The 26,859-nt window shown below is 39.0% G+C and overlaps 1 protein-coding gene across 1 annotated transcript; it reads left to right on the top strand.

The window, feature by feature from the left end:
• Positions 1-1,025: 1,025 nt before the first annotated feature.
• Positions 1,026-26,859, top strand: PLEKHA3 (pleckstrin homology domain containing A3). The gene is made up of 8 exons (XM_036254958.1): positions 1,026-1,453; positions 5,244-5,360; positions 11,778-11,933; positions 14,571-14,707; positions 16,506-16,670; positions 20,300-20,343; positions 22,097-22,212; positions 25,553-26,859. Exons 1-8 carry the CDS (start codon positions 1,414-1,416, stop codon positions 25,678-25,680), a joined length of 903 nt encoding a protein of 300 aa, XP_036110851.1. The 5' UTR covers positions 1,026-1,413; the 3' UTR covers positions 25,681-26,859.

The raw sequence follows: 26,859 nt of genomic DNA, 5'->3' as shown, positions 1-26,859 counted from the left end.
GCATTTTTGCTCTAATCTCACAGCCAATATGCAGTAGGGATTTGAGGAAGCCAGCCTTACCCCTCAACATTTTAGAATAAAAACTTTCAAACATGCAGAAAAAATGGAATTTTACTACCTATCCCCATGGCTTTGCCCCTACCACCTGAATTCTATCAAAATGTAACTATAATTGATTTATTACCTTTCTAACTATCCATCTCTGTGTCGATTCATCAATTCACCTTATTTCCAAGTGAATACCCAAAGACTTTTTACCAGAAGGGCTTAAGGCCTAGATTAGCTTCTGGAAGGGCAGATGTTATTCTACCCTCAGTGATGCTAGGCAGAGCCACAGCACTGAACCTGTTATATTTGGCTTACTTTAACCCTGTAAAATCCCATAAATCTGCAAATCATTGTCAGTTCTGTAAGATGATGATCTTTTCCAAACAGGAATTTTAAAAAATCACAAAAGCTTAGGGGAAAGCCCCCAATTTAAGGATAAACTCCAAAGTTTGATTCCATGTTTTCTATTCTAAATGAAGATGTGGCTGTCTAAGGTTGTTGCCTGACAACAGCTTGGGGCCCCTGCTATTCCCGGCCGGGGACTCGCAGAGGCACACTGCCTTCCCGAGACCTCGTCTGTCCGACCCCCTGACTGTGAGGACGCGAAGGAACAGAAATAGGAAGTCTTTTATTTTCTTGAAAAACAAACACACCACCACCACCAGAAGGAGCCTGAGGCGCAGTTACAGAAAACCCGAGAGGCCTAAGGCACCGCCCACGGGACAACTGCGCGTGGAGCTCATCCTTGGGTGGGCGCGGGGCGAGTCCGCGGGCCTGGGCCCGGAGTCTTCGGCCCCCGGGGGGCGGGGGCGAACGGTGGCGAATGGGGAGCCAGCCGAGGGCCTGAGGCAGGAGGAGGGGTTCGGTCGGAGCCGGAGGGCGAGCGGCCCGGGGCAGCCGCAGGCCGCGCCCGCTCCCCAGCCGCGCCGCCGGGGAGGGGTTTCCCGGGACCTGCCGGCCCCTTTCAACCAGGAAGTGATAGCGACGTCGGGGTCAATGAAAACACACGGGGAGCCCGCGGGGAAGGAAGGCAGGCGAAGCGGAGGGAGTGCCGGGGCGCGGGAGGGAGCAGCCGGGGCGCGGAAACGCCAGCGGGGGGCCGGCCGCGGGTACGGTTTCGCCGCCGCCGCCGCCGCCGCCGAGGCTCGCCCGGGCATGTCTGAGCCCGCGGCTCGCGGCGCCCGAGGTCCACGCGGCGGCCGCCGGCCCGGCCTCTAAGGGCCGCCACGTACGGGCGGCGCGCGGCCGAGGGGCTTGGGGCCGCCGGGGAGGGTCCGGCCGCCGGGAGCCGCCGCCAGGCCCCGCGCCTACCCCATCGCCGCGGCGGCGCCGGGCCAGGAGGATGCGCGGCGCCGGGCTCTGAGCATGGAGGGGGTTCTGTACAAGTGGACCAACTATCTCACAGGTACGCGGGCCCGGGCGCGGGGACGGCGGCAGGGCCTCGGGCGCGCTCGGCCGGGAGGCTGCGGACACGGCGGGTCACGGGCTCCCGCAGCGTCCGCCTGACCCTGGCGGCCCTCGGCGACCCGGCGCTCGTGGATTCCCGGGCTTAAGCCCTTTGTGTGTCCCTTGTGAGAGCCCCCCGGCCTCAGGGAGACCGTCCCGCTCGGCGCACCTTCTGACCCGGGTGATGATCCCGTTTCCCCCGGGCGCGTCCTGACCAGTTCTGCCGCTGCAGGTGCTGCTGCCATCCCTGTCCTCGTTCACACTCGGCTCGGCGTTTGTAATCGACTTGTCAGGGCGTACAAAGACGGGAATGGAGCCTTTAAGATCAAGGTTTAATTTTAAGACATCGTTTCTAAATTTCTTTCAATTGCCTAAGCAACACGGCTTATTTGGACAGTTCTCTTGAAGTTTGAGCGTAGCAAGCATGATTTTGGAAGCTGTTCCTAGATAATCTTCTCCAAGGCGCTGGTTGTCAGTGAGGTGGCCTTATGTTTGGAATTTCAGGTTAAGTGGGAAATAGTGGAAGAAAGTGCAATATACAGAAGGGGAGTAGGCAAGTCAGTTTCACCCATGAAGTAGGTTGGAAGGAAGAACTCGAGAGTTAGGTGTTTCTGTAGAAATGAGACCACACAGAGGGCCCTTTCCTACGACACCGACAGCCTGATTTATTATGAGTTTTAAATCTGAGTTCTAGTCCTATGTCTGCCTTCAACCAGCAGAAAGGACAAGTTATTCTCTCACGAGCTAAGTCCAAGGCCAGGTGATCAACTAGTTCATCCTGAAGGTGCCTTTCAGTCCAGGATTCTGTGATCTCACCAAATTAGAGGAAGGGGAATTGGTTTTAAATGAGATTAAATAGAAACAGATTTTTTTGTCCAGTGTAACAGGCAAATCTTGACTTGCTGCCAGTGTATTCACTCTGGCAAAAGTATTGAACCCCTTGTAATTGTAGGGTGCACTCAACTTGTGACCACCTGACATTGTGCAAAATCTGCACATAAACACTGAGCTACAGTTGCCCGTTTTTCAATTAATTACAATGCTAATGCAGGTTTATGGTAGCAAATGCTTCATCATTTATGATAGATGGATGTTTTATTTTGTTACCACTAAAATGTCAAATTGTTTCTATAAATATGTTTAACAGGAAACATTTAAAAATAAGTCAAATATTTTTAAAAGCATTTTCATACTGTTAAGATATTGCATTAACTTTAATACAGTAGTTTCTGTGGTTTGAGATGCAAATGATCATCTCATTGCAAATGTTTATAAGCACAGTGTCTTGGGAGGGTCTTTTGGAGGAACTACTTATGCATTGCCCAGAGCAATGGTTGATTACTGAGATGTCATAATTTATTCCCATTTAAAAAAACAACCTTTTTTTTTCTTTATTGGTTTTAGAGAGAGAGGTAGGGAGAGGGAGAGTATTGATTTTAGAGAGAGAGAGAGGGAGAGGGAGAGAGAGATAGAAACATCAATGAGTGAGAACATCCATTGGCTGCCTCCTGCATGCCCACCACTGGGGATTTGGCCCACAACCTGGGCATGTGCCCTGACCGGGAATCAAACTGGCAACCTCTTGGTGCATGGGTCAGCGCTCAACCACTGAGCCACACCAGCCTGGCTATTATTGTTCTGAAATGTGGTCTTGGTGGCTGGCTGTCTTTCCATCTTCTATGGCACTGAGTACCTGTAGGTTGAACTTTTATCCACATGTGTTTAAGGTTTTAGTCTTTGCAGAGCATTTACATTAACTGCTAGTATGCAGTGTAGAAGCTTAGTAAAAGTAAATCTTTTGTTTGGAGGAATTCCATTTTTAAAATTTAAATTTGGCTCAGTGGCATGCTGATCATTAATTTTAGTTCATCTTAGGTCAGAACGATGAGCAGCTGTTCATACTAAATGATCATTAAGGAACCTTCTAGTTCAATGACAGTGTTCTTTGAGAATCCTTTGTAGAGAGAATTAGGATTTCAGTAGCATTTGGTAGTTTGAGATAAAAAGAATGTGTTTTTTAAAAAAATGAATTTAAAAGAGGGACTACCAGTGAATCTTTTTCACAGACATAGCCCTCGGTTTTATAAATGTGTGAATTAATTAGAAATTGTTTTATTAAGTATTTCTTCAAAAAGGTATGAAGAGCCCTGGCCAGTTTGGCTCAGCGGTTGGAACGTCAGCCTGTGGACCAGCGAGTCCTGGGTTCGGTTACCGCTAGGGGCATATACCAAAAAAAAAAAAAAAAAAAGAGGTATGAAGAGATAATGAGCACTCTTAGATTAATTAACCATTGTCCCCTTTCAAGTTGCTACAAATTCTAAGTGAATTCTCAATGTTTATTTTAAAGACGTTGAATCACAATATGTCAAGCTTACAGAATCACAATGGGCCTGGGTTGGAGGAGTGTATTTTCACATACTCTGTTTATAATTTGCCAAGGTGAATTAGTGTTCGGAAAGATAATGTTTTCATCATTTCTGTGCATGCTCAATACAACATATTCTCATGGATATACTGCATATCTATACTGTCATGGCTAACATGTATAACATACAGTTTCTCACTTTTCAGTCAGTCACTTGAGAAGTACGTTGTTGTTTTTAGTTTTTCTTTTTTGCATTTGTATGTGCCAGGCACCATTCTAGGTAGGTGCTGGGAATGCAGTGATGAACACGATAAAGTTCATATACCAAAAGAACTTACCTTCTAATTTGCTGGGCCTCACTAGGGAATACAGTGTTTCATAAAAATAATTTTCCAAGCATCTGAAACCTTTTTTGGGATATCCATCTCTCTGAACTGTATTATAACATTCCCTGCTTTGAAATTTAACTTATGATGACTCAGCATTGTCACTTCAAAAGTGTTACAGGTAAAGGCTTTTGGGTAGGTAAATCCTGGGTCTGTATCAGAATGTGGGAATGATTTCCTCCATCTGTCACTGTCTTGGTACTACTTGACCCTGGAAAAATGGAACTGAGTAATTATGTAGCAGGCCCTGTCCAAAATGAGCAGGCCAAATTATGATTTAATAGTCACAGAAAGAACAGGGACAGTTACACTGCTTCCTTCCAGCATGGTCACTGTGTTATTGATCAGTGAACTGTTGTAAATTAGCATGCTCAGTAAGATTTCAGGGAACACTGAGTTTGGCTTGCAAGAGTGGGAGCTGAACTCTGAGGAAGGCCATCACCCTCATCCCCAGCTTTGCATTAGTGATAGTAGTATGCTCTAGTCACTGAATAAATATACTAATTAAATGAATGATTGCAGTTTCTAGCATTTCTGCCAGAGCTGTGCAGGAGCAGAGCAAGGAGAGAGGAGAACCCATGCTCTCAGCACAGGGTCTGCAGCTTCTGTGTAAGAGACTAGAATTCATCCAGCAGCACTCACTGTGTGCAAGGGAGCTTGCTTAGGAAATGTATTTTATAAGAGAGGGGACAGTCATTTTGTAGAAATAGAGAGGTTGGTGGCACCTGAGGGGTCTTCCTGTTCAATCCACTCTGGAGACTGGGCATTTTTGATGTTTATTGAAAAGAAAAGATTTGTCCCAGGTTATCCAACTAAAGAATGGTAGTAGGGCTAGGGCTAGAATCCAGGTCTTCAGGTCTTCTGTTGTTTCTTTCCATTATATCATAAGTCTGTTCCCTTTTAGAAAAAGGGACAATTATACTGCACCCTGTATGTGTAGAGCTGTGTTCCATGTGATGAAAGTAATTTCTTATTAATTTTTTGTTATTTATGACTAGGTTGGCAGCCTCGTTGGTTTGTTTTAGATAATGGAATTCTGTCCTACTATGATTCACAAGATGATGTTTGCAAAGGGAGCAAAGGAAGTATAAAGATGGCAGTTTGTGAAATTAAAGGTAAGTGAATATACAGAATTAGAGACATTTGAAGTTAGGTAAAGGTAAGTAAAGGGTTCTACAGCATTTCCAGCAGGAAAAAAGCATTTCTAACCAAGTAGGGATCTTCTAATGCCATTTATTTCCTTAGCATTCAGGAGTGGCACTTAGCATTGTTAAGCAGTCTTTGATAGTTCTCTCTATATAAACATACTTTGAATTGAATTTCAAAATACTAGTGTGCATCTTCCAATATGGACTTGAAAACCATTTCTTGTGGATGCCACTTAAGTGTCTACGCTGAGTCCACAAGTGTTCTTTTCGTTCTCGTAGAAAGATACTGTAAAGATTATATGATCTCACTGATTTGTGGAATATAATGAACATAACAGTTTGAGGAATGGGGTAGCCCCAGAGACGCGGAAGCGGGGTACAGACTGACAATCCCCTAAGGAGTGGGGAGGTGGGGGAGGGATGAACCACAGAACTTATACGCATGTATGCATGAACAGTGGACATGACAACAATCTGGGGAGGGGCAGGGAGGGAAGGGGGAGGGGGGAATTAGTGGGGGAAAAAAGGAGAATCATCTGTAACAAAAATTAATCAATTAAAAAAAAGATTGGAAACTGAACTCTAAAGAAGTTCTGTAGATTTTTGATAAAGTATGAAGTCAGAGTGATAAACTGGTTCTTAGCTGAATTGGAGATAAGTTCTTCTGGGTAAGAGATATTTTTCTCTTCTTTAGTTATTGATGATCTTTAGAGTATTAAGGAGTACTGGTCAGAAATATCGTAGAAAGCCTCTCTATTGGAATTTGTCTGATGTTTTCCCCACAATGAGTCTGGGGTTATGGGTTTTAGGGAGAAAAATCACAGAGGTACAGTGCCATTCTCATCATATCAAGAGTGTGTACCATCACATGACATGTCACTCTTAGTGTTAACCTTGGCCACCTGGCTGAGGCAGTGTTTGTCAAGTTTCTCTACTGTAAAGTTACCCTCCCACCTCCCTTTCTATACTGTGTTCTTCCAAAATGGGAGAAATGCAGCAATAAGGCGTGCTGTAATTTTCATGAAGGAAGGTTTCATGGACTATTGATTCATTTGTATGTGTGGTTGCGTGTGTAGGGTGGAGGTAGGTAGATAGGAGAGATGAGGCAAAATGATAGTGAAAAGTATTGCATTCTTAAAAGAGAGTCAAGGGGGAGAACTAGAGCTCCAGAGGAGTGAATGTTAATCCCTTCAGGGAGTTGTGGCTGTACAAGAGATAGGAACACATCGGCCTGGTGTATTGTTACTTGCGTGGTCCCTGAAATATATGGGGTTAATTTTGTTTTATTTTTACAAATCACACAAGAAAAGCACATTAAAAGCATGTTTTTATCTTTTTAAAAAGTGATGGTTTGGTTTATCTCATCCATCCCCCCGCCCCCCTCCTCTGAGGTCTGTCAGTCTGAACCATACTTACATGCATGTAAGCATAACCAGGGGACACAGACAACAGTTCTGGAGGAGTGGGGGGAGATGGGGAGGAGGGGTTGGGGGGGAGGAGAAATATCTGTAACAAAAATAAATTAATAAAAATTGAAAAAAAAAAAGGTGATGGTTTTAGCTCCCCTTATTCCCCAGATTTAATTCCATATGAGATTTTATGAGAATCAGAAATCAAACTATTCAAAATTCAAAATTTGCCAACCTTGAGGATTTTAAAAGACTGTTAGTGACAAAAGTCTAAGGCAATTACAAATGTTTTTAAGCCATGGCAGCATTTTTGTTGTTATTTTCTGTTTAAAGTAATCATTTTATTAAATAATAATATACTCATAGGAAAGAGCACAAATCTGAACTCAGTTTGAAAAATGTTTGCAAAGTGAACACACTTGTGTAATCATCACCTAGATCACGAATTAGAATATTATCAGCATCCCAGATGCTGGGATATTATCATGTCCCCTCAGCCATTAATTCCTCTAAAAGGTAACCATTAATCTGACTTTATCACCATAAATAAGTATTACCTGCTTTAGAACATTTATAAATAGAAAAAAATCAGTATTTTTTTATGAGTATTTTCACTCATCATTATGTTTGTGAAATTCATCCATGTTCTTCTGTGTAACAGTAGTTCAGTCATTTTTTTTTTTTTCCCTGCTTTTTCTTTTATTAGTCTTTATTTTATGCTGAATTTACTCCTGGGCCAAAAGTTTTTGTTTCTTTGGTTTCTTCTGGGATATCTTTTTCTTCTGTGCAACCTCCTCTTCTGGTTTAGGAACAATCTGCTCTTTCTCAGTGAGGATCATCTCAATGTGGCAGGGAGAGCTCATGTATGAGTGAATCCGCCCAGGAGCTCTGTAAGTTCTACCGCGCATCTTGGGAGCTTTGTTTACCTGGATGTGCTCAATAGCCAGAGAATCTACATCTAAACCCTTAAGTTCAGCATTGCTCTCTGCATTTTTAAGCATGTGCAGCAAAAACTCAGCACTCTTTTTGGGCCACCGACCCTGTGTCCAGCCCCACTGTTTCGCCTGGGCACACCTACCAACTCCACCATTGTAACGACGGAAAGGCACACATTGCTTCTGTGAAGTGACAGCCTTCAGATACTTGGTGGCTTTTCGAATATGCATACCTTTGATGGCCTGGGCAGTTTCCCGAGTGTACTTAAAGTGAACATGAAGATTTGAACCTCTTGACTTGCACGATTTTGTGGGGTTTTCTGGGTCAGGTGAATAGTGAACCATTTTCAGAGGTCACCTCTGGCCACTTTTGGGAAAAGAGTTCAGTCATTTTTATTGAGGTGTAGTATTTCCATTGTGTGAACATTCCACAATTTGTCTATCCATTCTAGTATTGATGGATGTTTTTTCCCCTCATTTTGGGACTATAATAAATAAAGCTGCCATAAAAACATTTTAATATATTTCTTTTGTTGAACAAATATATGCATTTTTTGTTCATTATATATCTAGAACTATAGTGGAATCGTCGAATCAGTTTTAATAGATATTAAAAAAATTCTTCATACTTATTAAAACCGTAAGACAGATTTTGTTCAGGTCTATTGTAATAGGTATAGGAACTACAACAATGGGGTTTTGCAGTAGGGGGGAGAGATTGGGCTCAACTTCGAATACAGTACGGAAAAGTGGGAATTTATAGCCCAGGAGCAGAGTGAGGGGATAGGTGGATGGAAAATTACTAAGAGGAAACTTCAGAGATACAGAGGATTCTGGTCAAACTGACCTAACAGGATTCTTGTTAAAGGCAGGCCAGGGAGATCAGATATTACCTGGGGGATGGTAGGGAAGAAGAATTTGGTCAGATACCCTGGATGATCAGATGTTGATAGTGGTGGATTCTGGATTCTGGTGAAACTGACTTGGCAGGAGTCTTGCTAAAACTGGACTCTACAAAGAGAGAGATGGAAATCCAAGTCCTAATCAAGCAGAGGTCTCAGAGGAGACTAACTGAAGTTTGATCAGAGAAGCTTTGTCATAGATAATGCCAAACTGTTTACCAAAGTGGTTGTACCAATGTATTTTTTTTTTTTTTTTATCATCCTCACCTGAGGACATTTTCCCATTTTTTGTTCAGGTAGAATGGGAGGGAGAGAGAGGAACAGAGAGAGAGAGAGAAACATCGATGTGAAAGGGACACATCGAGTGGTCGCCACCCGCACCACCAACCAGGGCCGGGGACAAACTGCAACCGAGGTACATGCCCTTAGCGGGAACCGAACCCGGGTCTCTCCGGACCGCAGACCGATGTTCTAACCGCTGAGCCAAACCGGCCAGGGCTGTACCAATGTATTTTTTAACTAGCAGAGTATGAGAGTTCAGTTGCTTTCTGTCCTTACCAAAACTTGGTATTAGCTAAGATTTTGAATATTTCTATGTATAATCTCATCTCATGGTGGTTTTAACTTGCATTTCTTCGATAAATAATGATGAGTATTTTTTTTCCAGATATAATTAGCCATTTGACCATCCTCTTTTGAAGTCCCTTTTCAATTCTTTGGCCCAGTTTCTAAATTGGTCTATCTTTCATGTTGATTTATAAGAGTTTTCTATATAATTGGGATGATTTTTTTGTATTGTAAAGGTATTCTCCCATTCTGTAGTTTGCATTTTCATACTGTTAATGGTATCTTTTGATCAACACAAGTTCTTAATTTCAATAAAATCCAGTTTATCAATTTTGTTATTAGAAATTTTTATGTCTCACTAAAGAAATCCTGTTACCTTCTTGAAGGTTTATTGTTTTACTTTTTATATTTAGGTTTATATTAGGTCTGTGATTGGTTTAAATTTATTTTTATATATGGTCTCAGGTAGGGGTCAAGATTATTATTTTTTGCCCTCATGTGGCTATCCAGTTGACTGAGCATCACTTATTGAAAAGAGAAACCTTTCATCCACTGCACTGTTGGGGCATCTTTGTCACAAAGCTAGTGACAATGTATGTGTAGATATTTTTCTAGATAGCCTTTTGTTCCCTGGGCTTGTTTTTCTCTACTTGAGCCAATATCACACTGCCTTAACTTCTTTATCTTTATACTTCTTAGTATCAAAAAGTCTATCTTCTAACTTAGTTCTCTTTTAGGATTTTCTTGTCTATTATTTTTTATTTTTTTATCCTCACCCGAGGACATTTTTCCATTTTTTGTACAGATAGAGTGGGAGGGAGAGAGAGGAAGAGACAGAGAGAGAGAAACATCGATGTGAAAGGGACACATCGAGTGGCTGCCACCGCACGACCAACCAGGGCCGGGGACAAACTGCAACTGAAGTATGTGCCCTTAGCGGGAACCGAACCCGGTTCTCTCCGGACCGCAGGCCGATGCACTAACCACTGAGCCAAACCGGCCAGGGCTTCTTGTCTATTATTGGCCCTTTGCATTTCCTTATACATTTTAGAATCTGCTTATAAATTTCCACAGATATTTGTTGGAATTTTGATTGGAATTGCATTGAATCTATATATCAATTTGGGGAGGATTCTGTTCTTGGTAATATTGAGTCTTCTGATCCATTAGCGTGATATATTCCTATATTTAATTAGGGCTTTAATTTCTCTCAGTAATGTTTTGCAGTTTTACATATAGAGGTCTTGTCCATTTTTCCTAGAAATTGGTGTTTTGGAAGCATTATTCTTAAGTTTGTTGCCTTCTCAGGTGACTACTTTAGAGGGTACAACCCTTCACCGATAAAATTCTGGTATATTTATAAATGAGTCATCTTATTTTAGTTTCATTTTGTAGGAACATCATCAGAAATTAGAACATTGTTTTCTTTTAAGGTAGCTTTTGGTGCTTTCACTAGTATTAGCAACTAGCAAAAAAGAATTATCCTTGGAGCTTTGGAATTTCAGTAATTTTATCCCAGCCTACAAATTTTTTGCACCCATCATTGATTGTCCATTCATGAATGTCGTCACCTTGTAATACAACACAATACTCCATTTAGGCCTGTCTCCTGATATTCTCAGTATATATTATATTTAGTTCCTCATCTAAACGTTTCTCATGCAATTATTCTGTTTCAGTTTTAAGCCAGCCCTGCTGTAATCAAATCCCTCTTCGTGAAGCCTTTTTTTATTTTCTGCCTCTTCTTACCATTCTCTCATTATAATTACACATGAAATCTCTGTACCAAAGGGTTCAACATTTAGGTATTTTGATTATTTTAAGTGTGTCAGTTTGTTTCCTTGGTTAAATTATCACCTGTGTGAAAGCAAAGACTCCTTTTTTTCTCCTCCTCTATCTTCCCTTCTATCATCACTGCTCTGAGCTGAGTAAACACTTGTGGTTAATGACAGTGTAACACAAATATAGTCTTACAACAAATATTTAGAATTGACAGCATAATTCTTGATGTACTCTCTTTTGACAGAGTATCAAGGGGGGTTGTGTAGGAGAGGAGGAGGAGGATGCAAGGGAAAAGGAGGTCTCCAAAACACTTGTGCTTTCCAGGTGATTGTGATACACCCATTAATTGAAGACTTTTGTTCTAATGGAAGGTGGCCATAGTTACCATTTGTTGTGCATCATCTATATGCCAGGGCTTGGGGAATACCAGAGCACAAACTCTGCTTTCAAAGAACTCAGTAAAAACTGTGTGATAAGCATAATAATGTATGTGTATTTAAGGTAGTGTAGTTGGCCCCAAGGGAGGTTCTTGGTTCTCACTTCTCAGTAGTTAATTTGCTGGTGTTTTCTCTTTCGTGTGGCACCACTGCCAGCTGGAGTAAATGTGAGGATGGCGGATTGGAGGTTGCCACTAGGTGGCCCCTTAGGGACAGCACTGCCTGCATCTTAAATCATAGTTTGTGTTGGTTTAGGTGTCTGAAACATCTAATTCTGTGGAAGAGTGATGATTTGATTCTCCCCAGCTTACTTAAATGCATGACTGTATTTCTCTTGTGTTTATCATCATAGTCCATTCAGCAGACAACACAAGAATGGAATTAATCATTCCAGGAGAGCAGCATTTCTACATGAAGGCAGTGAACGCAGCTGAAAGGCAGAGGTGGCTGGTTGCTCTGGGGAGCTCCAAAGCCTGTTTGACCGATACTAGGACTAAAAAAGAAAAAGGTAACAGTGAGAATATTTATAAATTTTCATGTTCACTTATAGTAATCTATCCCAAAGAAATAATCAGAAATGCAGAAGATTTATGTACATAGATGCTCATCATAGAAAAAAAATGTAAACAATGCAAAGGTTTGAACTCAGGGGAATGGTTCAGTAAACTCTGTAATGCTTACATAGGCTGATATATTATATAGACAGTAAAATGTTCACAAGGAATTTTAATGATGTGAGGAAATGCCCAAGTTTAAATGATAATTTAAAAAACCAGGATTCAAAATTATATATCCATTTATTTGGACAGCTCAGCAAAGATATGTAAGAATTGGTCAAGTTGTTACCTTTGGAAAGGGAATTTGTGTGAGGGAGACTCACTTTTCACTGTATAACTTTTGACTTTATTATGTACATATATTGTCAATTTAAAAGGACTAGATAGAAATCAAAAGCAAAGGAAATAATTTATGGTATTCAGTTATATGCAGATATAATGTGAAAATAGCCATAGTATTTATATCTTGGTAGTGAGATTGTAGTTGTTCAATTTTTCTTTCATATATATATATATATATATATATATATATATATGAATTTTTTTTTTTTTTTTTTTTTTATCCTCACCCGAGGACATTTTTCCATTTTTTGTTCAGGTAGAGTGGGAGGGAGAGAGAGGAACAGAGAGAGAGAGAGAAACATTGATGTGAAAGGAACACATTGAGTGGCTGCCACCCGCACAACCGACCAGGGCCGGGGACAAACTGCAACCGAGGTATGCGCCCTTAGCGGAAACCGAACCCGGGTCTCTCAGGACCGCAGGCCGACGCTCTAACCGCTGAGCCAAACCGACCAGGGCTCTTTTCTATATTTTTAATTTTCCAAAATTTTTAAAATTATATTACTTTGATAATTAAAAACAATAGAAGTTATCTTAATTAGTGAAAGAAACTAAATTGTAGATATGGGAAAACGTATGCTAAGGATAGAAACAATTTTCAGATATATGGAAAGAACCTCGTGGAAAGAGTTTGACTAAGTCTAGGATAAGAAGGAGTGAATACTCACAATAGCCCCAGATGGTTGAAACAACCCAGATGTCCATAGGTGAGTGGATAAACATAGTCAGTGTATACATAAAATGGAATATTATTCAGCCTTAAAAAGGAAGGAAATGCTGACACATGCTACAGCCTGGATGAATCTTGAAGATACTCTGCGAAGTGAAATAAACTAGTCACACAAGGACAAATATTGTGTGATTGCACTTAATATGGGTGCCTAGAGTAGTCAAATTAATAGAAACAAAAAGTAGGATGATTGTTTCCAGGGTCTAGGAGAGGAGAGGATGGGAGTTAGTGTTTAGTGTACAGAGTTTTGATCGGAGAAGATGAAAAAGTTCTGGAGATGGATAAGAGTAATGGTTGTATGATAATATGAATGTAATTAATGCCAGCAAACTATTTAAAAATGGTTAAAATAATAATAATATATTTTACTACAATTAAAAAGAAGGAATGGGCTAAATTTGGGTAGGAGGTTAGGGTAAATGGGCAGCTAGCGCTGCTTTGTCCACTCTGGCTAGAGGGGCGTTGTGGCCAGCACCTCGAAGCAGTGCCACTGGCTCAGGGGTAAAGAAGCACCAGGATTCACTGTGTCTGTTTTTTTCTTCTTCCTCTGCTGCTTCTACCTCTAGTTTAGAAGGTATTGGTAAATGATGTCAGATTATAGCTGGATGTTTAGTCTGCCTGGAGATATTAAACAAAAGAGCTCTTAATTTTAAAAAATTCTGAAAATGCCCTGGCTGGTTTGGCTCAGCGGTTGGAGCGTTGGCCTGCAGACCAGCGAGTCCCAGGTTCGGTTCCCGCTGGGGGCACATGCCAAAAAAAATCTGAAAATAATATAGTATGAAAATGAAACTATGAAAGGAACAGAAGAAAATAAATGAATGTTTATGTAAAATAGTTTTAACTTCATAAAAACTAAAAAGTTTTGTATGTCAAAATATACAATAAAACTGAGAGCTGACAGATCTTGAAATGTATTTTGCAGTATATAGACAGTGAAAAGATTGCTACATTGAGTGTATAAGAAATGTTATAAATTATCAATTTGTATATTATTAAGAGAAAATCCAAACATCAGAACTGGAAAAATGAGTTAAAGACAAGAAAAGCCAGTTCACAAAAGAAGAACTATAAGCACTTTTCAAATGAAAGATGAGGGATGGAATGGAAATAGCTTATATAAGACATTCAGTGGTCATCACCCTGTCTCTGGAAATTAGTCTACCTCAACTTCATGTTAGACATATGGCTGCCAATTTTTTCCCCATTTATCTGAAGAGAAAGTGTTTCCTTAGAGCCTTTGTATCCTATTTTCGAAGTCTCACACTACAGGGAATTATATTTATTGTCTTACTTTTTAAAAAACTCATGCTTAGGAGAGAGCTAGGTGCCTTGAGGAACGAAAGAGGGAGGCCCGGGCGCGCTCCTGACGGAGTGAGCACCTGGGGGAGGAGGAGGTGGGGAAGGGCGTGGATGCTCCACGGAGAGCTGCTGTCTTACTCTCTTAATGATTCTGTTTTGTTGTTTAGCTCCCAAAATATGAAAATGATGTAATTGAATGTTTTTATGTTCCTTTCAGAAATAAGTGAAACCAGTGAATCTCTGAAAACCAAAATGTCTGAACTTCGCCTCTACTGTGACCTTTTAATGCAGCAAGTTCATACAATTCAAGAATTTGTTCACCATGATGAGAATCGTTCCTCGCCCAGCATAGAGGTATAGCAGAGGTGATCCTTTCATGTCTGGTTACACTTTGCAGTGCACTGAGGAGTGGGGCTCTTCCCATAAGATGGCAGGGAAGCATTGTCTTTTCTTTTTTAAAATCCTCACCCCAGGATATTTTTCCATTTATTTTCAGACAGAGTGGGAGGGAGGGAGGGAGGGAGAAAGAGAGGTGGGGGGAGGCAGGGGGGGGGGGAGAGAGAGAGAGAGAGAGAGAGAGAGAGACATCGACCTGAGAGAGACACATGGATAGCTGCCTCCTGCATGACTCTTACCAGGGCCAGGGACCAAACCACAACTGAGGTACGTGCCCTTGACCAGAATCGAACTCAGGAATTTGGGCCATGGGCTGATGCTCTAACTGCTGAGCCAAACTGGCCAGGGAGTCAGGGAAACACTTTCATAATGAGTTATTTTCAGCTGTTTTGAGCTCTCCCTACTGTAGACTATGTGGAAATCTGTAGGCTCATCCGCACTGTGTCTGTGCAGGCAGAGTGCAGAGTAAAGCAGGAAGCAGCATACTCCTCAAGACATCAAGGCCTGTCTTCGCAGCCAGTCAGCAATCAGGTGGTTGGAGTGGAAAAGAAGCGTTCCAGGATGTATTTTGCAGGCTGACTACTTGAATTCATTGGACAGTTCCAATTCTCTTTCTTTTGTAATAAGGTCATAACATAATTACTGTGAGTGGATAACTTAGCTTTATGGTATAACTTTAAAAATTCTCAGAACAATGATGTAAGAATCAAAACTCAGATTTGTAGGACCCAGCAATGAATTAGGCTTACTCTGTCTGATAAAGTAGGACCAGTGAGCCCTGTTGATCTCTGGCTGAAAGGCCAGTGTGGTTTCCAGTCCCCTTTTGTCTAACTTGGGAGAAGTGGGGTAAGAAACCTTCCTACCTCTCCCGGGACCTTCTGTTGTTGGGAAGGAGTTTTGTGTGAGGTAGGTCACATTTGGTTATAGTACATTAAACCCTATGGTCACATACTGTGTCAGCACAAGCTTTCTGGAGGTAGGTGCCCTCACATTTGCTCCAGCAGCTCAGGGACAGTATCAGGGACACAGGCCTGTTCCATCTTTCTAATCTGCTATTCCTGCTGTGTTGGGTTTTTCTCTTCATATCCGAGGCTTCAAGGTGACTGCCAAGGCCACACAGAAGCAGGAGGCAGCCGGGTAGGCAGGGTAGAAAGAAACCTTCTCAACTTGCTGTCCTTGGCATCTGTTGGGGAACAGAAATCCCAGAAACTTCCCAGAAGACTTACTATCTTTTTTGTCTGGGTCAATGGGAACTAGGAAAAATGAATATTTGACAAAGGGTCATGTAATAGCCACGGCAGGCTTAAACCAGTCTGTATTCATTCCCCAAGGACAGGGTACTTTGCTGTCCTAAAAAAAATTGGGACTTTTAATTCTACAAAGGAAGAAATGGGAGAATGGCCTGGGGTAGACATGAATTGTGCCTGCCTCTAACTCTCCAGGTGTTCCGCTGCTGTGATTGCCTTCGGAATTCAGATAGTTATACTATTACCATTCAGGTTAGCTTTATCCAAGATAAATTCTGTACACTGTTTTTCAATATGAAAAACTTATTTTTTCTTGGAATCTAACTTCATACATTGTTTGCCTGAGAGACAGACAATTATTATTCACGAGTTGCTTTAATTTTCTAACGTAGTATATTTTAAATAAATTTGAACATAACCTAGTCAGGTGTCTTAGTCATTACTTGATTTAATGCATGATTTCACATAGTTGTGTATGAGCCTGTTCAACTCTGTATGTCATTTTTCAGAACATGAATGAAGCCTCTTCCCTACTGAGTGCCACATGTAATACATTCATCACAACGCTTGAGGAATGTGTGAAGATAGCAAATGCCAAGTTTAAACCTGAGATGTTTCAGCTGTCCCATCCGGATCCCTTAGTTTCTCCTGTGTCACCTTCTCCTGTTCAAATGGTTGGAACTTACTATTTTTCTTCTAGTAATATTGCATGTAGTTCTGTTTTTGTTTTTATTTTTAAGGGTGGAATTTGGCAGTGGGAGGAAAATAGTCAACAGTTTTTTCTTTTTGTATGTTTTATTGTACTTGTGTCCTCTGTTGGAACCTTCATCTAGTAAGCTCCAGCATGTGCCAAGGTCATGACCTCCTACCCTCAGAGGAGGGGAGGAGGTCATTTAGCCCACTGTGCCAGGAAAATATTATAATGCTCTTTGGGAGCTAGGACACAAAAAAGGTTGGGGAGAACTATTCTATTTGGTAAAAACCTAATGGGGTGATGTTTAACCCACAAGGGGATAAAATTAAGCGAAGCTTTATAGAAGTTGTAGGGAATTTGAAATAGCATATTATAGGGGAAACAGTATTTTGTAGTCTGCATTTGGTTTTCAACCCTCTGAGTAGGCAAGTTTCTTAATCTCTCTGGACCTCAAGTGTCTATAAAATCAAGTGTCTTCTACATCAGAGCTCTTTGCAGAGGACCTGACCTGTTTATGTTAGGTACTTAGTGTTATTTTTTTATATTCTGATCATTGAACAAGTACTCTTTTTGTAAAGGACAGTGGATTTGTTGTCCTTTTCGAACTAATAATCTTGCTCTAGCAAGGAACTCTCAGGGCAGACAAGGTTTGATGAGACTTTGTATTTTTTCATGAAACTGTTTTCAGGACCCCTTTTATAGAGGGAAGAATGCCACCCGGCTGCTCTTCCAGCAGTTACCTGGAGACTTACTTATTGGAAGAAAGAATAGGGTACAACTTAATCCTTGGTTCTATTACTCACCCCAGCAAATTAAGTTATAAGAGATTTAGTAAATATTATTTTCTAAATTTACTTAGATCATTTTTTATTTTATTTTTATTTTTTATTTTTTTTATCCTCACCCGAGGATATTTTTCCATTTTTTGTACAGATAGAGTGGAAGGGAGAGAGAGAGAGAAACATCGACGTGAAGGGACACATCGAGTGGCTGCCACCCGCACGACCAACCAGGGCCGGGGACAAGCTGCAACCGAAGTACGTGCCCTTAGCGGGAACCGAACCCGGGTCTCTCCGGACCACAGGCCGACGCTCTAACCGCTGAGCCAAACTGGCCAGGGCGAGATCATTATTTTTCTTCTTCTTCTTCTTCTTCTTCTTTTTTATCCTCACCCAAGGACATTTTCCCATTTTTTGTTCAAATAGAGTGGGTGGGAGAGAGAGGAAGAGAGAGAGAGAGAAACATCGACATGAAAGGGACACATCGAGTGTTTGCCACCCACACGACCCTACCAAGGCCAGGGACAAACTGCAACTGAAGTACATGCCCTTAGTGGGAAGCGAACCCGGGTCTCTCTGGACTGCAGGCCAATGCTCTAACTGCTGAGCCAAACCGGCCAGGGCTAGATCATTATTTTTTAATTAATGTATGCCTTGTGAGATAGGTGTACCATGAAAATGAGCTTTATGACTAGATCAGTTTGAGATGTACTTGGTTAACTTAAAACAAATTCGGTTTCTCTGTTATCTCTGTCATACATCTTTTATGCTATAGTGTATTATGAATCTCAGAAGGAGAAGTGGTATGTAGTGTTTCTGAAATTTGTTTGACAATTATACACCTTTTGTTTATTGTCGAATAACATCTCACAGGACTGTAGTATTCTGTAGAACACAGTTTGACCGTGTTGCTTTTAGAACAATTGTAGATATATTGTGAAATGCTATATAATACATACAGCTGAACAAAAAATATGATCTTTTGAGGTGATATATGGTGCTTTGTTCCTGAGATTGATGTAAAAGGGGTCCACTGTTTTGTTTTTTTTAAGGTGTACTTTATAGAGGCAAATACAATAAATATACCTCAAACCTGCCTTGTTTTTATATTGAACTTGTGAGAAAAATACCTTCTGTTGCAAATGTTCTGTACTCCAGAGGGTTCCTATAAGTATTTATGTATAAGGAATTCTAATAACTGTCTCTTTTAAACCAAAACCTTTTATCAATAGAAGCATTACAGGATATCTGGTTAGAGGCTGCTTATTTTTTCTTGCTATGCCATTTTCCTGTGTGCATAAAGCACAAATTGTAGCTTATGGTAATTAGTTCTGGAGACAGCACAGAAAGTAAGATCAGACAGTCTTCATGAGAAAATCCTCTTTTTAAAAAAATAACACAAGTAAATAAAATATAGAGCTGAAACATTTGAGAAGTCCAAGATAACCTGAGAGTTATAACCATTTTGTGTAGTTCTTTTCATTGTTTCCCTCTTAAAATTAACTTGCATTCAGTTATATTTCAAATGGTCATAGAAGTTCAAACAGTGGTCATTTTGATCCACAGATTAAGTGATAATTATAGTGGGGATGTCGTTGAGTGAGTGATCCTAAAGGAAGTGATTTCTGTTAAAGGAGATAGTAATGTGCAGTGGCATCTTAATGTCAATCAGATTAGATATCTCTGGACTACAAATTGGATGAGTCATAACTGTTATCACTTCAACTGGGAGTTCTCAGAGCAACTGGTGGCTCATGTGACATATGCAGAAGGTGTTTATTTCTGTAACATACATGTTAGACTTAGATTGGAACTGTAAGACTCTTGAGCCCTGTATATAAAAGCAATCATTCTTAGCCTTTCTTTAATATAAACTTCCTTCTTTTGCTACCTTGTTAAACTTGAAATAATCTGTTTTACCTGACTGCCTCTTTCTATTTTTTTGGTGGATTAGTTGAACCTTCTAAATTAGGTTTATTAATTAATAAATGTCATATTTATTAATGCTCTGCTTAATCAAATTTTATTTATATTTTAAATATATATTTTAGAAACCTATGTGAGGTTTAGGATTCTTTTGAATTCTTTAAATACTTGAATTATTAATGCCATCTTCCATGAAAACCACACTTTAGAGCATCTGTGTAACAGCTACTTGAAAAATGAATGGTAAAGAAAAGCTTTGCTCCTCAACTCTATTCCTGCCCCCCTCCCCTTTTAAATATATGTTTATTGATTTTTTTAGAGAGAGTAAGGGAGAGGGAGATAGAGACATTGATGTGAGAAACATCAACTGGCTGCCTCCTGTACGCCCCCTAATGGAGATAGAGCCCACAACCCAACCATATGCCCTGACCCAGAATTGAACCGGGTCCTCTTAGTCCATGGGACTATGCTCAGTCCACTGAGCCACACTGTTTGGGCTCTGTTCTGCCCTTTAAAAAATATAGAGAGAGGTTTATTAGAATATTTTCTGGTTTACTGGATATACTTTTTTGTCAAAAAAATAACTGATTTTTTTGGAGGGGACTAGTTAAGTATATTGTTTTTTATATTTATATACATACACACACATATATGATATAAAATATAAAATTTGGTTTTTAGTATTGAGAAAAGAATCTGGCATGTGTTGAGAAAGATTTCCATTAATGGTTATTAGGGAGAAAGATTGACATTGTGTTAATAATGTTACTTGAGTATGTAAAAAATAATTTCTTTGACCAGCCATCCTTTTATCTGAATAAAGATGATAAATTATTAAAGCTGTTTTATTCTACTCAACTAATAATGGATTATGCTCATTTTTTTCTTTTTTTTAAATTTCTAGATGAAGCGTTCTGTCAGTCACCCTGGTTCTTGCAGTTCAGAAAGGTAAAATAACCTTTTTTTTTTATGAAGTTCTCTCTAATTCTTTGAACCTTTAACATAAAGTGGTGTGGAATGTAAATTCTGTATAGGCAGAGTCTTGTTCTGATTTGCTCAGCATTTTTATCTCTTAATATAGGGCCTGGTCCCAGTAGGTAGTCAGTAAAGAAAAAAAATGAGGGAATAAATTAACCAGCAAGATAAGCACCTTGCCAGTTCTTGTACCTTTTTTAGATGTTTGGAATTATATCAAATGATGATGATTTATAGAAATTCATTTTTGATGGATCAAGGGTCCAAAATTTAGGCTCATTTTGCTACTGCTATTTAAAAAAAAAATGTTTTGTTAAAATATTGATTTGTAAAAAATATTGATTTGTTTAGAGAAAGAGGAAGGGAGAGGGAGCAAGATATAGAAACATTGATGAGGTAGAGACATCAACATCTGTTGGCTGCCCTCTACATGCCCCCTGCTGGGGATAGAGCCCGAAACCTGGGCATGTGCCCTGACGTGGTATCCACCTGGGACCTCTTAAGTCCATGGGATGACACTGAGCCATACCAGCTGGGCTGCTACTGCTTTTTATTGCATCGTATATTCATACTGAGCTGTTATTTTATTAGGAGATAAAGATCTTACTGAAAAGAGAGAAAAACCAATCGATATTTTAAAGTATGTATTCATATCAACACATTTAAAAAATTTACCTCTTGATCTTGCCAATATCTCAAACTATTAGATTATTTATCTTGGTAGGTGATATTCTTTTAAATTGCTATGGTTGTCTTATTTGGTTCATTGGAAAGTGATGAAATTATAGTGATATTAGCATTTATTTCTCTACATTAAGAATAAGTGCTAACAGAGCCCTTATTATTGTTTTGTCACTTTTCTCCCTTTCTCTAATGATTATGTAATCTTTGATCAAACTATCATGTGCTCAGAGAAGGTCAGTGATGTACTGTATTTATCCAATCCTATCAGGGAATGAAGAGTTTCACCAACTGAATTTTCCAGAGAAATGGAAGCTTGATTCCTTTGACAAAATTTCATATTTACGATAGAAAATTTTTTGAACTGTATTTTATCCTTTTTACTTTATTAAATAAGAGAGAACCTTTTTTTTCTTGATGAATCAAGGTTGTCATTAAGAATAGTAACGTTGGGCTTTCATATGTCAGAACCAAGATGCTATTGAGTGGTGGTGATTTGTTTCTGTTTTGAATTTTTTTTAGATTGATAGTTCTAGTTTTTTTTTTTTTTAAATTATTGTCTAGACTTTTTTCTTTAAATAGTTTTATTAGCTTTCGTTTGCCATCTCTGTCTTGCTGCTGTCAGTGAGTTGACCTGTATATGCTCCCAAACGACCTGCCTACTCCCTTCACTTTGCTGTTTCTAATCAGATGTATATTGACACTAGATCTGTGCTTTTGTGAAATCATAACTTTTAGTTTTCAAGCATTTGCTAACCATTCGTGTAGCTGGATCTTCCTCTGTAAAAAAATCACTTTCATTGTACCCCTTTTTCATTTAGTTTGGCTCAGAGGTCATATTCTCCAGGTTACCAGCTAGATTTCAAATGATTTGACTGACTTGTAGCCTCGCCTCTGAACAAGTAGAATTTACTAAAATAGAACTTTGGGCATAAAAATAGTTCCTTTTTCATTTAAAGTTAAGTCATTTAAAACTCCAGATAAGTTGAGGGTGTTTTTGTTTGTTTAAGGCCTTACAGTTTAATGCCTTTTATTTAATTTGCAGGAGTAGCCACTCTATAAAAGAACCAGTGTCTACATTTCACCGGCTCTCCCAGCGACGCCGAAGAACCTACTCAGATACAGACTCTTGTAATGATATTCCTCTTGAAGACCCAGATAGTAAGTTAGGTGGGGTCTATTCAGCAAAAATTATTGTGTGGCTTTGTAATAGTTGAAACAAAGAATAGTGACAAGTGAACCCTGTACTTGGGCTCCTGGATTAATTCCTTAATTCAGAGCTAAGCAAACAGTAGTACATGATCAACAGAAGTTCGTATATCCTCTTACAAACACCTTTGTTATTAACTAAGAAGTGCTGTGTATCTCTTTGCAAATACCTTATCTTAGATTTATATAGTATACCAAAATCTTTTACTCCCACTACATTTTAGTAATCACTTAGTAATTTTCTATTCCCACTACATTTACATTTAAAAATATTTTAGAAGAAAAAGAATAAATTGTGGGCAGGATTTAGGGCAAGTGCAGAGTTTTAAGAAAAAAATAAGAAAATAAAAAAAATACAGACAAGTTCTAAGTTCAAAGAAAAAAATCAGCATTGTTACTTAAATAATTTGAAATGGCCTAGGAAAATAATTTTTTTCTGGTGTTTGTGGTGAATTATAGTATAATTTATTCCTTTTTATCCCTTATTATTTAAAGAGGCAGCATACTGTGGTTGAATACTTGAGGAAAGAGTTTGTGATTGAAAAAAATAATAATTTTATTGATTTTTTTTATAGAGAGAGGAAGGGAGAGAAAGATAGAAACATCAATGTGAGAAACATTGATTGGCTGCCTCCTGCATGTCCCCTATTGGGGATTGAGCCTGCAACCTGGTCACGTGCCCCGACTGGGAATTGAGCGTCCCATGTAAATGGGAGAACACTCAGTCCACTGAGCCACACCAACTGGTACAAAATTTTTTGATTTATGTTAAATTTTAATTATTTTTCTGTTCAGAGAAAAAGCTTTAAAAGTATGTCAGACTATCTATTGAATATGATTTCCACTGAACAGTAAGTAGTACATGATTTAAAAAAATAATAATATTATTGATTTTTTTTATAGAGAGAGGAAGTATGGTCTTATTATTACCATTAACAGGCTTTTACTTTCCAAAGTGGCTCATTCGGTTGAGTGTTGTTCTGTGCACCGAAAGGTTGCTGGTTTGATTCCCAGTCAGGGAGCATACCTCAGTTACAAGTTCGACTCCTGGTTGGGACACATATGGAAGGCAACCCATCAGTATATTTCTTTCTCTCTCTCTTTTTCTCCCTTCCTCCCTTCCTCTCTCTAAGCATGCCCTTGGGTGAGGATTAAAAAAAAAAACACTTTACTATTGCCTGTGAAGTGTGTGGGATAAAAATTACATGCAATTCTCAATTATGTAACAAATTGTGTTCCAAGAGTTTATCAGTCACTTGTGTGGACCACATTTTATTTCCTTTATTGAAATGACATGACAAATGGCAGTTCGAATTTGTAGATTGCCTGGAAGAGCCCAGTTAATTCATAGTATGGCTAAAACAGGACAAGACAAATGCTATTGGATTTCTATTATTCGACTGTATTGAAAACATTGATTAAGATAGAGTTGTTTTACTTAACCAGGTAAAATATGTTTATTTAGAGGAGAATGTAGAGTGCAAGAAGACGATGGAGATTCTAAAAGGGACTGCTGGCCATTTTTAGATCTTTAGAAGTCGATGATCTCTTTTATGCCCATTTCTATTACAGAATTAACAATCTACTTATTGATATAGCACACTACTCTGTGCTCATTACCATTTGAATTTAAGTTGGGAGAGAGGGTAAAGAAAAGAAGACAGGAAAGGGGTGAGGGTGATAAGGGGAAGGGAGAAAGAAACTTTCGTTGGCCAATTCAGTACAACTTGGAGGAGGTAAGGAAAAGAGAAAGAGAGTTGAAGAGATGCGTATGGGGAAAAGAATGTTACTTGAGGCAGGTGGTATGTATTCTGATGTGCTTTGTTCTTTTCTGCCTTCTGTACATGACACTTTTAATCCAGACCTCATGAAAAAGTTCTATATGCTGCCTTGTACTTTTCTCTAGATGCTACTTCTTTTGTTCTTTAAGGGAAAATTTTATTTGTGATAGCTAAATTAATTTTTTTAAAGCTAGCTATTTTTCTTAGCTCTCTTCTGTTTTAGGCACTGTGGTCTTGAATTTTTTCAAAATTTGATTTTATTGATTTTAGAGGAAGGGAGAGAAAGAGAGAGAAAAACATTGATGTAAGAGGAAATGTTGATCAGCTGCCTTCCACATGCACCCCGACTGGGGACGGAACCCAAATCCTGGGTATGTGCCCCCACTGGGAATCGACCCAGTGACCCCCTGGTGCACAGGGCAATGCTCAACTAAGTAAGCCACAGTGGCCAGGGCTGTTCTTGAATATTTGAAGAGAATTTTCATATAATATCCAAGTGTAAAGCCTTATTCCATTTAGCTTTCCCCAATTTAATTGTTAAAGAGTGTAATAAAACTAGTCACACATGCAGGCACACACACACACATATTCATATACATACATATATCTCAATTCTCCAGAACTTTATAAAATTGGTAACTGTAGGCTAGGTCAGAAGTTTTATTCTGAGATTTCCTTCTGTTTATCCTGAAGTTTATCCTCAGTTGACAAAGCAGAGACTGAAATTAGTGCTCTTTCTTAGAAAGTACATGTTTTGCAGTTGGCAGTCTTAGTTAAAAATCTTTATACTAAAATATTCTTTTTTTTGAGAGATGCAACTGCTCCTGTTTTTTATTAACTATATTAAAAAAAAAAAGTAATAAATACTTATGTTAAATTCAAACAATATGTACCTATAAAAAGTGCAGCTGCCTTGGAACCAGACCATGCTGATGTGTTAAGCTCGTCCCTTGTAGCTACAGTGATAGTTTCATGAGTTGCATTCTAAATGGAAATGTGGAAGTTTCAGTGTTGAGATCCCTAGTCAGTTTTATACAGAAAGTCTAGTGATGAAAAAGCGAGACCTGAATTAGTCCTATTTCTGTTACCAATTGTGTGATCTTGCGTTAGGCAAGTGACCTTATTTGGATCTTGGAATTTTTACCTAAGAGCAAGGAGGTTACTAACAGTATTAAAACTATCAGGCTGAAAGAGCCATAGTTAATTAAGAAAGATTAATTCAATTCAGCAAATATTTATTACTGCCCATTATGTGCCAACCATGGTTCTAGCAATGAACAAAATAAATATCTCTACTTCAGGTAGTTCCATACCTCATGAACTCTGAAGTTTCTTCTTATGACTGCCAATAGTAGAAAAATTAGTTATTTCTTTATTAAACAATATAAAAAAAACAAACCCAGGAAGCTAAGGGAATTCATGTCTCTGAATAGAAAACTTACAATGTTCTTCACAGAGGTTTGGAGTTAATATTAATAGAATGTTTAACCTTTTAATAAATTTCTTAATAGGGCCTGTTCTCTATTCAAGAAATACACTTAATGGAGATTTAGCATCAGCAACCATTCCTGAAGAAAGCAGACTTTTGGCCAAAAAAAAATCTGAATTGGAAGATCCTATTTCGTCCTTCTCTTCCTGAGGAAACAGAAGTGTCCAACTTCCTCTAAGTATTGCTATGCAAAAGCTGCTGTAATTAAACTATGTTATAGGGAGTAGTTTTTCCCTTAGGATTTCTCTGCACTTTATAGAATATTGTAAAACAAACAAAAAACCCACATACCTTTGAAGTGTATTTTATCTTTATATAGTTTATTTGCAAGAGTATTTTCCTAATAACTTCACAGTATGAATGTGCATCTTCTTTTCTTTTTAAACAAATGATGGTGTAACATTTTGACATCCATGAGGACAAATGTAGATATTTTTCTAAAAAACTGTGAGGGACTGACGGCTTAGTCAGTGTATTGTAGCTTATAAACATGAAATCTTATAAACGTAAGATTTCAGTTGTACAGAAGTGTGACATATGTAACTTGTGCCATGGACCAAATGGTCACTTTACCCAAGATGAAACTGAGTTACCATAGGAGCTTGATGGTGATTGTACTACATTCCTTTAAGCAAAAAGGAAACATTTAATAGTCGAAATATTTTTATCCCAAATACCATCACATTGAGGGTTTTTACAAACCAGACTGTGCTGTCCTTCATATGTGAAGCTGACACTACTGATTTGAAAATACCAAATGTTGGGTTAAAGTATTTAATTTTTATTTATTTATTTTTCTGTTGCATCAAAAATGACCTACCAAATTTAAGATGTGTACACATTGTTATTTACACTGTTCGGGAAAAGAGGTTAATGTTGTAGTGACCTTGTTCACTTTCACCAGAGAAATAAACGACTTTCAATGGAAGAGGAGTTTAGTGCTTTTTTCTTAAAGTAGACATTAAGCTGCCGTTTTAAGATATAAATGTTTGCAGCTCTTTAGAATATCTAGAGATATTTTTTAATTTATGCATATTTATACAAAAAGGAATTTTGTTAAGGTGACTGCTCTACATCACTTGAGAATGGCATTATTTAATTAAAGAACAAACAGCAGTTTTGGTAGTTCCTGTCCATATCTATTGTCAGTGTTTGCCTTGTGAACTGTTTTTTTAAATTCACTTTGGAGTGATAGTTTTGTCCAGGGTCTTGAATGAGGAGCACTTTAAAACAAACTGGTTTGGTGTTTTTAAGTTAATCATGTGTTTAATAAATATGTGGTTTTTGCATTCAAAGTCATCACATAATACATTGTATTTTTTTTTACAT

The sequence above is a fragment of the Molossus molossus genome, unplaced genomic scaffold, assembly GCF_014108415.1.
Source record: "Molossus molossus isolate mMolMol1 unplaced genomic scaffold, mMolMol1.p scaffold_m16_p_11, whole genome shotgun sequence".
NCBI classification, from domain to species: domain Eukaryota; kingdom Metazoa; phylum Chordata; class Mammalia; order Chiroptera; family Molossidae; genus Molossus; species Molossus molossus.
Note: the sequence above shows the minus strand (reverse complement) of the source record. Positions and strands in the feature narration are given on the sequence as shown.